The sequence below is a fragment of the Bombus vosnesenskii genome, unplaced genomic scaffold, assembly GCF_011952255.1.
Source record: "Bombus vosnesenskii isolate JDL3184/JDL3185 unplaced genomic scaffold, Bvos_JDL3184-5_v1.1 scf7180000013352, whole genome shotgun sequence".
In the NCBI taxonomy this organism is placed as follows: domain Eukaryota; kingdom Metazoa; phylum Arthropoda; class Insecta; order Hymenoptera; family Apidae; genus Bombus; species Bombus vosnesenskii.
Window position 1 is genome coordinate 2649702 of NW_022882988.1, and position 13276 is coordinate 2662977.

Here is a 13276-nt window from a genome sequence, read left to right on the forward strand (position 1 = left end):
ATTCTAGAAAACATTTAAAGTATTTCTAATAATTCATTAAATAAATTTCAATAGACTTCGTAATTTCATTTTGTCGTTTTGTCTCAATATAAATTACTCATAAGAATCGTCTCAATGAAAACGCATCTATATGCTTCCATTTTGCACACTAGCGACACGTGCGGAAAATTGTGAACTTCTAGTATACTAAGCAAACTGGTTGTATTTTGCAACGGAATATGTGATTGGTTCTTTACAGAAATTCAACCGACAGAGTAAGAAATTTATCCAATCACGATGAGCGTTATATATTTGTAATCCCGTTAGAAGGTACAAAGGAATGGTAGCCATTTTACGTGGATATCCCGTTTGGCGTAGCAGTAGTGTCCGCGTGATTATCGCGAAAAGTCAAAATAATCGTGTTTCGGAATATTTCTGTTTTTTCGAAATGCGTTAAAAAGGTAAATGTTAACCAGTGTCGCTTATAGTGTTCTCGGTAAAACTCATTATAGATCGTGAAGTTATAGTATCAATGTCGTTCAAGCTTGCTCGAGTCAGGCGTTAAGGAAATCCAGATGCGTGTTAGTTATTCGTGTACACTTAGGTATTTGTGCTGATCTTCTAGAACGTGCATGGATATTGCAATAGTAGTGTTAAAAAAAACTTTTGGAAAGTGCATAATTGCTAAAACAGTGAAAAAATCGATATGTGTATATGACGTCTATCAATCTTTTGTAAAAAGATTTCAGATAATATTACATAAATAGAGATCATAACGTATTAATTCTTGTTCAGGTTAATGCTTTAAGATTGATTATATTAATTTGTTTAATACAAGCTGAATTTTAAGACATTGTATACATGTCCAATTTTTCTGTCTTATATATATCGCAATTCAGTAAAAATGGAGTGGTCTAACCATAAAAAGTCAAGAATTAATATCAAATAAAGATTTTGTTGTGCATTACATTCTTATTTATATAACAAATAATTTTGATTAGAATATTCCATATTTTTTTGTATATTAAAATTTTCCAATTTTATTGTAATCTCACAAATATGTAACAAACAATAATTATTTAACTGTCCATTGAATTATAATGTTAATAATTTGTTATTACTTTCCAAAGTTGTAGAATGCGTACATGTGAATTTGTAACTATTCAATGTATGGATATATTAATGTTTCTATAATTTTGTAGTTTTTATATTTAGTTCTTTTTATAAAATATTTTTTAAATTTAGCAAACTTTTGTATGATATATTGCACATTATGAATATTTTAAAACAATTATTAAAGTTGCATAATAAAGAATTAATAAATTCTTGTCACTAAATATGTTATTTTAATAAAAGATCAATAAGAGTTATGTGTTTATGTTATTGCCTTCATATATTAAAAAATATGTTGTTGTTCCTAATACCTGTTTCTTTGTATTTCACAGTATAATTACCATTGTCAATTTGACCAAGATTTGTTGCATTTATCAACTGGCAACACAACATCATGACATCAACAAAGTCTAAGGAAATAGCGGATGAGTATATCTCATCGCTGTCTGATTTGACTATTAACAGTAAACCATTAATTAATATGCTTACTATGTTGGCTGAAGATAACATAGAACATGCACCAGCAATTGTACAAGCTGTTGAGAATCATCTACAAAAGGTTATTTATCTCTTGTAATATATTAGTTCAAATAGTATATAAGTTGTTTTGTACATTATAAAATATATTATGTTTACATTGTTACATGCTTATTTAATATTATTTTTTTACTATCTATAAGAGATTGGTGTTTTGGAAATTTACATGTCTCATTTTTTTTAAATATTTATGAATTATACATTATAAGTGTTAAAACTAGCAAAGCTGTATTTCATACCGTTGTTTATTTAAAATATAACAAAAGTAAATAAAACAAATAAAGATAAATGAAATTTGTATAATCACCTTTTCTTCTTTGTTTTTCAATTGTATTTATGTCACCTTCGTGTATACATTATGGTGTGAAATAATAGCTTAAGTTTATTGATATAAATTTAAATACATATACATTATATTATGTCCTTTTAGGTGAGAAGTGATATCAAATTACCTGTCCTTTACTTGATTGATTCGATTGTGAAGAATGTTAATGGAGCATATTTAAATCTCTTCACTCAAAATATTGTAAATACTTTTTGTGGAGTGTTTGAAAAGGTATGTTTACTAACTACTATTTGAAAAATGCATATTATCTAAAAATATATATTAATCATTTCTATTTTTTTTTGTTTAAAATATGTATAGTCTTGTTTTATTTTAAAGTAATTTGCTTGGTCTTATACTATATTTATATTTGAAAAAAAAAACAAGTGTATTGCAATTATAAGACTTACATTCCGTAGATCTATAAGATAATCATTTAGTCAATATCAGGTCATTGTACTTTGTGTATCTATACTGTAAAGCTTAAAATTTTCTAAAGACAGGAGAAACATAAAACTCAGTATTATTTGTATAAATAATTAGGTGGATGAAAATACAAGAGCCAGCATGTGGAAATTGAGGCAAACATGGAATGATGTATTTCCAGCAAAGAAATTATTTTCTTTGGATGTACGAGTGCAAAGTATTGATCCTGCTTGGCCAATCACTGCCTCTCCTACTAGTGTTTCTTCTGGATCTATCCATGTTAATCCTCGTTTTTTTTCAATGGTTAGTTTAATAAACTTATTTGCTTGAAATATATATATAAATAATGAATATGTGATTAGATAATATATTTTCATACTTGAAATGTAATTCATACAATTTTATTTCTAGCCCCAACAATCAGCAACATCTATTGTCTCACAACCAATTGTAGCACCCGTTAAGCTTCCACCAGGTGATCCTGTGACACCAACGGAAGCAGCAATGCGAGAGCAATTATTAAAGAAACAGCGAGAACTGATAGAACTACAGAAAAAAAAGATTGAATTAGAATTACTTCAAGCTAAAGCTAATTTAGAACAACAACAGCGGCAACTTGATAAACAAGCTGGAAATTTAAAAGCTGAACTGGTGAGTTAAAAAATAATTTTTTTTTAACTGCATTTTTTAATTTTAACCAAACTTTATTATTTTTTCTTTGAATAGGTTGCAGTTACAACACATATTACGCCAAGCACAGAAACTGTCACGCAAGGGAAACCTGTTGCAACCACTGTGCCAAGTCAAGCATCAAAGCAAGTAGCAAAACAGGTAGTTATTTAAATTATATTTTCATCATTGTGCCACAAAATGCTATGAAGCAAAATTATTGCGTTATGTATTATTTTTTAACAGTAGTTTTCCTATTTGAAGTTTCCAGCAGCAGCCGCTTCACTTCTGAAAAATGCAGGAACGAACAATGGCCCACGAATTGCACCAGCTAGTAGTATAGCAGTAGCATCAGCTAAACCGGTATCTCGTGATCCAAGACTAAAAACTACCTCGGCTCAAGATGTACCAGTTTCAAGCGTGGATCCTCGTCAGCGAATAAGTACACCAACTCAGAAGGATTCGCGGGGTGAAGGCCAAGCGCAGTTAGCGGCACATACAAACACTGTACTTTCAGATCAATTAAAACAGCAGTTACTTTCGAAACAGGCTGTGACTAGCACTATCAACAAGTCTCCGACAAATCTTGCCGGCTCCGATACTGCGACGTTAAACGCTAGTAATAACAATAATGCTAATACGAACCTCAACAATAATAATAACAATAAAAATTTCAGTGGTAACGCAAATAAAGATGCTGTGTCGCATCGAACAAGTCAAAAGAAAGACCCTCGATTGTCTAGTAATAGTAGTGGTAACCTAAACAGTAATAATTCCAAAGGTTCTCAAAGTTTATCTATGGGTACTAATAGTTCTTTATCTGCGAGTAATAGAGGAGGTGGAAATAACGATTCCAAGTCGAAAGACTCGAAGAGTTCGAATTCTCGAACTTCTTCATCTTCGGCAATCGACAAGTCTGCTTCCTCAAAATCCTCGCATAGAAAACTAGGTAACAAATCGCGATCTAAACAACCTCAAACATCTCCGTGTAAAATACCGAAAGTCGACAGAGATGCCAGTCCTGTTAGGTCCAAATCTCGTGAAAAAGATAGTGGAGACAGTTCACCATCCTCGCGTACCTCTCCCCAATCCTTCCAAAACTCTAAAAATCGAAAAAAGAATACAAAATCGAGAAAACGCAGTCCAAGCCCTCCATATAGAATTCCTAGGCGTAATGATGCAAAATCCAATTTAAGTCTAAGCAATTCTAGTGGTGTTACTGAGGAGGAGCAATCTGGTTCATTGATAGTCTCTCCTCCTCATCCACCTACATTTAAAGAAATCAGACCGAATGCTAGACAAAGAAATTACGTAAGACGTAATAAGGATGGCAGTCTTAGTCCCGAGCGCTCTCCAGCAAATGCTGGAAACGTTCAAACTGCTGTGGAACCAACTTTGGAATCATCCAGCAAAGATGAAGACTTGAGAGCGACACTACCTCTTCCAGGTGCAGCCGCTTCTGTATTAGAAAAGAGTGAGTTAATATTTTACGTTTTTCAACATAAATATAAATTATTTATAAACACACATGCATCATATACTTTGCATTATTTAATGGTGAGTTAATTTTTTATGATATGTGGTTATAACGATGTCCCTAGCTCTAAAGATTTGCGTCAGAACAATTTCAGCTGTAATATTACTTTAAATCTTCAAAGGCGAAACATTAAAATATATTTTATTCATGAATAATATATTCTTTATTTCTCTGTTTCGAACAAACATTTTTTATTTCTCAAGATATAAAACTAGCATGCAAAAGAGGATGCAATGATCCTATATGTTGGTAAAATTAAATACGCATATAATTCTTGCATAATATACGAGTTATTTCACTTTGCTTCGAAATCTTTTTCAGAAGAGGACTTAGATTTGCGTGTATTACCACCAGCAGTTAATACTAATAAACGACAAACTACAGAACACATGGAATCTACATTAGTAAAGAAAACAAAAGCTGAAAAGTTCGATGCGTATGTATTTTTATTTCTTTCTTCCTTGGCTATACAAAATATATAGTGCACAGTTAATGTAACTCCTCTAATTTTATAGATTATTTGGAAATGAAGACGTTGATCTGCGAACATTAACTCATCCCAAAGCTGGACGACCACCTACACCGCCCCCACCCGTAATATCTGGTGAAGATGGCAAAGATGGGTGGGCAAAACTAAAGACACCATCAAAGAATGACAGAGAAAAGCAAGCTAATAATACTGATGATAAGCGTGATGCTAGAGATCGTAACAGAGATAGATTGGGTAGACTGAGGCTTTACAACAAACTTCCGGATGATCCTAAAGAAAGAAGAAGAACATTATCGAACGAAGATCAAGATAACAGATCAGGTCGAAGAGGTCGAGAAAATGATAAACCTGAAAAGAATGAAGACAGAAATATAGAAATAATAATGAAACAAGCTGCAGAACAATTGAATCAAGGATCCATTACTAAAACTCAATACAATACTCTCATTCAAGAAGTTTTACATATGAGCGAAGATCGGAAATTAAGAGCTGCACAACGAAAGGAAAAAGAAGTAGGTTCTATTGTATGGGAAAAGGGTGTAAATTTGGATATAGCGGGTCCAGGTGAGCGTACTTCTACATTTAGTCCTTCTGGTGATAAGGAAATGATGAGAAACAAAGATCATCCTATTGCAAGAAATCCAAACGGCCCTAGGTGGCAAAATCAACCATGGCAACAACCAGGACCATGGGCTCATCCGCCGGGACCTCCTTACGGTGGACCGCAAGGACATTTTAATTCAGATTTTAGACCAGTTGGTCCATGGCAAAATCCAAGACACTTCGGACCAATGCGACCCGACTATCAATATCACGGTGGCTTCAATCATTCTATTGGTCCAAATCCACGATTAGGACCTGGAATGATGGGACCTATGGGACCTAATGGTCCGCTCATGTCAAATTTATTACCTAATGGTCCAATTGGGCCAATGGGCATGCCTAATCCACCTATATCATTACCGGGAATGAACGGACCTGGAATGATGATAAACAATGGACCAATGACAAGTCTTATATCAAATACAAATATGTCATCATTGAATGCTTCAAGAAACGTATCGCCAAGTTCGTCTTCGAAGTATGATATCGAAGATGGCGATCAAAATTATACTACAACGATGATAAAGAATCCAAATCCTCATAGTCGTGAATTACCGCCACCAGACTCAAAATTATTAGATGAAATTGCAAGAGATACTATGAAATCTATAGATATAGACATACAGCATATACCACGTGAAATCAGGTACTACGGTCAAACTGGAGTAGTTTTTATGAATTGGGATGATCCAAGAGAAATCGGATTTCAAGATGGTATACGGCGGATTTTAATTGATGATAAAATCACTATAACCTGTGCATTTAATGATAATTACAAAGAATTTATTTATGAAGGTGAAGTTCATAGGTATGTATCCTAATGTCGTGCACTCGACTAACAGATTTATATATAATCTAAGATATTATCGACCTGTTTATGTTTTCAGAATTAAATTAGGTGCACCAACGAGAGAGTTATATATTGATGATAGGTGGTATGAGTGTTATTTCGGTGGTATGCCAATAACAGTAGATCTTGGTGGTAAAAAGGTTAGCGTAAAATTGGAAGGACCTCCACCCCTTGTTAAGATTGGTACTGTAAAGAGAACAGACTTAGTAGTTGCCAAAATTAATCTTATTATTAATGCCCGAAATATGGTTCCTGTATTTTTAGATGCAAAACCTCAAATGTTAGTTGTGTTCATATTATTACAAACTTTAGACTAAAGATGTATAAATTATAATACAAATTTAAATATTTACAGATTTGAAATTGAAGGGAAACCTCATACACTTGAATTTATAGACTCGTTACAAACAGTTCTTTTAAATGGGCGGCCATTTAAAGTGGAATTTGGTGGACTGCCTAAACCAATTATTGTTAGGGATAAAAAGCATTTTATAAGATTTTCGGTACTGCCTAGAGGTGTCCGACCAGGATATGTTAAGATAGCAGGTATGAAAGGTGAAGAACCTATCGAAGCACCACCTACCCCGCCTCTATTGACACAAAAGCCGAAAGTGGATGCAGCTTCTACACCAACGCAGTTCTCTGCTGTTGAACATGAATCAACGTCACAAGATGGTTCGGATCTTAGATCTACTCCTAAACCGGGTAAATATTATATTTGTAACAACACATCATGTAATATGTAAAATAGTATGTGGACCGAAATATAGTATATTTTTCTGTGTAATATTGCATTAGACTTGTAGCGAAAATTTGCTTTGTTTCAGATTTGCAATTAGACGTGTTATCTTCAGCTTTACCATCTGCAATGGCACCATCGTCTGGATTATCTTATCAAGCTGAACCAGCTGAAAATCCACCTACAACTGCTCCACCATTATCATTACCGCTGAATATGAATGAACTGTTTCAGAGATTAGTAGAGACTGGTATTGTATCGAATCTTTCTGAACAAAAGAAACAAGAAGAGGAAGAAAAGAAGGAACCAGAAATTATTCCGGTTTCATTTGATAAACCAGAAACACTTAAAGTGTAAGTATAATTTTAATAAAACACTATTTTAAATTAATTATTGTATTTTGCATTAATTTTGAATTGGAAATATTCCTTATTTTAGTAAGCAACCGGCTATTGCGGCAGCATTGTACAGTGGCATGCAGTGTAGTTCTTGTGGTGCCAGATTTGCACCAGAATTAGCAACTCGGTATAGTCATCATTTAGATTGGCACTTTAGGCAAAACAGACGAGAAAGAGATTCTGCAAGGAAGGCTCATTCACGACCTTGGTATTATGATGTTAGTGATTGGATACAGTTTGAAGAAATTGAAGATTTAGAAGATAGAGGTAAACACTTTTTTTTTTTATTATTTATAATCTATTTTGTAATGGGAGACCTAATATCTTATTTACATTGTTTAGTACAAAGTTGGTTTGAAACGGAAAAACAGACGGCTGATACGGAAGGTATTACGGCCGAGGATTCTCCTCAAGAAGCCTCACAGCCTAGTGTTCCCACTGGAACTGATGAGGATTCTAGATGTCAAGTATGTCATGATGCATTTGAACAGTTTTATAATGAAGAAAAGGAGGAGTGGCATCTAAGACCAGCAATTAACTTTGAAGGAAAGAATTATCATCCATTGTGTCTTGATGATTACAAGGTTGGTTTTATCTTATATCTTCCTATATTTTCTGTTAACATTTTATCATATTTCCGATCAGTCAATCGGAATATAATATCGATATAAATATATTAATGAATTCTTCATTTGTTGCATTCTTGCAAAAAATAGGAAAAGAGTCTCGTGGTATGTGCTTCTTTATAATCCATATTTTCATATTGCACTTGCAGAAAGTTTCCGCACTTATAGATATAGTGGAAGTAATTAGGCAATGAAAGATGTAATGTACACTCTGCAATATATATTTTATTTTATTTAACTTTTTAATTTTATAGATTCCTTTTATAGAAATGTATATAACATATAATTTCTTTTTGTTATGAATTGATTTTTAACATTTTGTGCATAAATAAGAATGAAAGTCATGATTACATTTATTATTTAGTAAGATTCAAATTTTATTGAATACATACATCATCTTATGACATAAATAATTTGGATGATTAATTTAAAGTAATTTCTAATTCACATATATATGTTAGGAAGTAAGGTAATAAGAAATGTTCATTTACATAAAATTTTGTTGCACGTTTATAGTTCTTACCATTGTATATTTGTATCATTATATATTTTATTGTATTGTATATATTGTATATTAATTTATTAATATATTGCTTTCTTTACGCCATTAGAGAGCTTTGGAAAAATCTGCGCTTGAAGAAACAATAGAGGAAATGGAGGATGAAAAAAAGGAGAGCTCAGATGAAACATTCGCTGAAGAAAATAAGACTGATGAATTAAGTATGGAAGCATTAAAAACTGAATTTGAAACAGTAGAGCCGTCGGATGAAATAATAGAAGATAAGGTACCGGAAGAATCTACTGAAATGGAGACTAAAGAGGAGGAAACTATAATTGAAGATAATGCAGATATTGAACAAAATGAAAAAATGGAAGAACAAGAATTAGAATGTAGTAATAAGGAGGATGTTGATATGGAAAGTATAGAAAAAGAAGATTCAGTCGAAACAGAAATACCAGAAACAGAAAATGTGGATAAATCCTTTGAAAATATTAAAATTAAAGAAGAACCAATTGACGAACCTGAGGAACAATTAGAAGTGGAACATTTCGATTTTACTAACATAGAAATTAAAGAAGAACCTATTGAGCAGGAACCAGGTACGTATTGTATGCTATATACTGGGTGGTTGGTAACTGGTGGTACAAGCGGAAAGGGGGTGATTCTACGCGAAAAAAGAAGTCGAAAATATAGAATAAAAATTTTTCATCTGAGGCTTTGTTTTCGAGAAAATCGACTTTAAATTTTCGCTCGTGCGCGTGCGGTACGTTATAACGGATCTCACTGTAGGACGTTGTCTCAATGGAAAAATTAAAAAAAAAATTAAAAAAAATTTTTATTCTATATTTTCGACTTCTTTGCGTAAAATCACTCCCTTTCCGCTTGTACCACTAGTTACCAACCACCCTGTATATATACTTTAATACAATTAATTTTTTAAAAATTTGTGCGATAATTTTACATGTAGATCCTGAAGAAAGTATAATAACCGAACCTGCAACGGTTGATACAACATACGCAGCTGTGAAGAGTTCTATAGACGGGAATGTAGAATTGGATTCTACGCCTGCGGCGATGCCAGCGGCTCCATCTCGAATTAAAATCAATATTACGAAACCATTGTGTATCAATAAAGAGCCAGAAGATTCAAAGGAAAAAGAAAAACCTATAGTTGAGACACCTACTGAAGAAATAATAGAACCTTTGGTGCCTGCTTCTATCAAACCTACTTTGCAAGGTAGAAAACTTTCAAATTTACCTCCTGTGGAAAGAGGGCAAGAGTTATCAGGACTCTGCTCAATTATGTAAATAGTAGATGTAATGTATTTGAAATATGTATGTATGGGAGTGTGAGAATGAATTCATGTTTAGCACTACTTAAAATTAAGTTTTGTTGCATTGTATATCATATTTGTGCAGCTTGTACGACGTGATGTAGTGTGATTACAGAATTTTTGCTTTCTTTTTTTATTGTATTATTCATTTTTCTGTATTTTACTTTTCTATTTTTTGCATTTCATATGCACAATTTTTATCTGAACATTTCTTTGAACTGCTAATGTAGTAAAAGGAATTAATCACATCTATTTTCAAATATCACGTCGTATAAGCTAAAAGTACGTGTTATAATGTGTGATTGTATAAGTGTATGCGTGTATTTAGTTTTTAAATTTTAATTAAGGTGAAAAGAGAACAAAAACTGTACATATTTAATGTAATCGAAACAGTCTAACTAGAAGCGAGATATGATATAGTAGCATTCCCAATAATATCGAGTGCAATCGTGTTTCGTGACAGAGAAGTGTCAGGAATGTAATACTGATATGCACAAGACTAACTGAGAATTTCATACCGTTTGTACTTTGTAAAAACATTTGAATGGTATTCGATATATTGTTTTCTAGAAGCATCATCCCCAATTTGATTTTACAAAGCACGAAAACGAGGTCCCGTAGAAATGATGGAAGATTACCCAATTTAGTTAGGTGTACAAATTGTGTGATATAAAATTGTTGATTATAATGTACATAATACCAACATAAAATTAATCCCGACGATATTGGGTAAAGAAGAACAGTTACTACTAGAGAAGAATTATTTTGTTGTATAAAAAAAAATCTTGTTAATCATTCGGGGTCTGACGTCCTTTGGTTGCTTATTTATGATCCTACTAAATTTACCTGTCTAAAATATCCCTTATGATAATCGCTATTGCTGAAGAACTTTAGAAATTTAAATTTTTAACTATAAAAATATTTGAAGAAATAAACAAGTATTAATAAAAAGTTACTCTTTAGTTGAGATCTGTTTCGGCATTCAATAAATCTTATTTTTAGAAAAAAAAAACTGATTTGATGTTACTGTTTTCTCCTTATACTTAATCTAATAATTTTGTAATATTTGACGTTGAGAGCATAATAAAAAACTAATAAATTTCTAAAATAGTTTTCTACACTGATTATTCCATATAAATGTTTGTTTACGTTTTCCCTAAAAGAAAATTTATTTTTAAATACTTTAATTGCATACAATAATTATATGTATATTTATATATTTTGTTATGGGATAACCATGTAGACAATAGGTCTTGAGATTTCTATTTATAAGCTACAATTATGGGGCCACCTTGGGAAAGGGATTGTATCCTTAATATTTGGTATATTAAAAATAAATTGTAAAAATCTTTCAAACCCCATTCCAAAACCCCCAGTTGGAACATTACCATATTTTCGAAGTTCTAAGTACCAAGAAAGATTAGACATTAAGGGTAACTTTGACTTTAACTTTTCATAATCATCTTCACGTATACTGCCTCCTACTAACTCCCCTACAGTAGGTACTAAAAGATCTATTGCATCAACCTTAAAAAAAAGGATCATATATACCTTTACAATGACTATTATTTGAAAAGATATTTATCAAATTCAAAATTTATTAAATTCACTATACTCACCTTTGAAGGATTATCTTTACATTCTTTCATATAAAAAGGTTTCATTTCTTTTGGCCAATTTGTAATAAATATGGGAATATTATCGTTATGTTTCACTAGAAACAATTCATGCTCTTTAGATAGGTTTGCTCCGTATTTAATAGGAATCTCTAAGCAACTTGTATTATTTTGTAAAATATTAATTGCTTCATCATACGTTATACATGCAAATTTTTTATCCAACCACTGTACCTCACAACCACCTATTGCATGTATATCTGAAGCACATTTTACGAGTATATCTTTAACCACATATTTTATTAATGATTCAACTTCAATCATTATATTATCAATACTATTAATAAATGCTAATTCAGTTTCTAACATATAAAATTCAGCTAAATGTAATCTTGCTTTACAATTTTCAGCTCTGAATACTGGTCCAAAGGTATATACTTTTGTAAATGCTCTAAAATGTTTTATGCATACTTTAGGTATATAATTTTTCTTTGCTTAAATATTATTCATAAAATCCTATAATCTATTCACCTGGCAGCAGCTTCTAAATGTAATTGTCCTGATACTGTTAAAAAAGATTTAGTATTAAAAAATGATTCTTCTTCCCCTATACCTTCCCTTTTCATTGATTTTAATAGATCTTTACAATCTGGCTTAACTAAAAATAATTTACCAGCTCCTTCACAGTCATTTGAAGTTAAAATTGGTGTATGTATATGAATATAACCTTTACTTCTCAAATAATTTTCAATAGTTGCAGATGTCATATCACGTATCCTTAATAAAGATGAAAATGTTCTAATTCTTGGTCTTAAATGAAGAAACTGTCTAACATAATCCACATGATACAGTTTTCTTGGAGCAAAAGGATATCCATCCATAACATCACACATACCAATTACAACAATATTATCTGTATGTAGTTCAACTTTACCATTTGGATTTAAGGCTAATTTTCCTTCTGCCTTAATACTACTTCCAAAACTTAATTTGTCTGGTTTATTTGATTTTGATACAACAAGTTGGAACATATTAGGAGTTGATCCATCCATAATATCAATAAAAATACTATTTTTCATCTTTCTCAGTGCATAAACCCAACCCTATTTTTAATAAATTGTTTCAAAGGTTAATATCACAAATAACAAGAGATATTAATAATCAACACTATATAAAAAAATATTTATAATATTCAATACAAAGAAAGAACATGAATGAATCCGCAATTAAATATCAAAATATTAAAAAACTATAAGATACAGCTAACCTGTACTTTTACATGTTTTCCAACAATAGTTTCAGAATTATCATTACATATTTGCAACATACTGTGGACATGACATCTTTGGACTTTAAGGATAGCAAATAAATTCCTGTTAAACTTAAGAAGTGACATCTTTCTTTTGTTTTTGCGAAATTTGTGCAATTAATGATAACAAAATCACAAAGTTATTACCACAAACAAGATATAAGATAGACCTAACATACAATATAAATTTGTGTTCCGCGATCCGGGGACTACGTAGCCCAGG

The 13276-nt window shown here is 31.7% G+C and overlaps 2 protein-coding genes across 4 annotated transcripts; one reads left to right on the forward strand and one right to left on the reverse strand.

Annotated features, from left to right (window-relative positions):
* Positions 1–294: 294 nt before the first annotated feature.
* LOC117236753 lies at positions 295–10862 on the forward strand. 3 transcript variants are annotated; one of them, XM_033499967.1, is made up of 17 exons: positions 295–440; positions 1425–1651; positions 2060–2185; positions 2498–2683; positions 2792–3031; positions 3107–3211; positions 3314–4523; positions 4908–5022; positions 5102–6487; positions 6567–6809; positions 6885–7234; positions 7357–7621; positions 7707–7933; positions 8009–8250; positions 8383–8397; positions 8904–9393; positions 9762–10862. In XM_033499967.1, exons 2-17 carry the CDS (start codon positions 1487–1489, stop codon positions 10100–10102), a joined length of 5706 nt encoding a protein of 1901 aa, XP_033355858.1. In that variant the 5' UTR covers positions 295–440; positions 1425–1486; the 3' UTR covers positions 10103–10862. The 3 variants fall into 3 exon arrangements, with proteins under 3 accessions (XP_033355858.1, XP_033355860.1, XP_033355859.1); XM_033499968.1 differs by lacking the exon at positions 295–440 and adding an exon at positions 447–583 and having other exon boundaries at positions 9762–10102; XM_033499969.1 differs by lacking the exon at positions 8383–8397 and having other exon boundaries at positions 9762–10102.
* A 363-nt stretch (positions 10863–11225) lies between these two features.
* On the reverse strand, positions 11226–13253 carry LOC117236754 (probable asparagine--tRNA ligase, mitochondrial). Its single transcript, XM_033499970.1, has 4 exons — positions 13012–13253; positions 12276–12847; positions 11748–12195; positions 11226–11655 (listed from the first exon to the last, which is right to left on the reverse strand). Exons 1-4 carry the CDS (start codon positions 13138–13140, stop codon positions 11395–11397), a joined length of 1410 nt encoding a protein of 469 aa, XP_033355861.1. The 5' UTR covers positions 13141–13253; the 3' UTR covers positions 11226–11394.
* Positions 13254–13276: the final 23 nt, after the last annotated feature.

Coding starts and splice junctions, on each gene's coding strand:
- LOC117236753 (XM_033499967.1), top strand. CDS start 1,487: ATGACATCAACAAAGTCTAAGGAAATAGCGGATGAGTATATCTCATCG. Junction 4,524..4,907: donor CGCTTCTGTATTAGAAAAGA/GTGAGTTAATAT, acceptor AATCTTTTTCAG/AAGAGGACTTAGATTTGCGT. Junction 9,394..9,761: donor ACCTATTGAGCAGGAACCAG/GTACGTATTGTA, acceptor TTTTACATGTAG/ATCCTGAAGAAAGTATAATA.
- LOC117236754 (XM_033499970.1), bottom strand. CDS start 13,140: ATGTCACTTCTTAAGTTTAACAGGAATTTATTTGCTATCCTTAAAGTC. Junction 12,196..12,275: donor CATTTAGAAGCTGCTGCCAG/GTGAATAGATTA, acceptor AAAACATTTTAG/AGCATTTACAAAAGTATATA. Junction 11,656..11,747: donor GTAAAGATAATCCTTCAAAG/GTGAGTATAGTG, acceptor CTTTTTTTTAAG/GTTGATGCAATAGATCTTTT.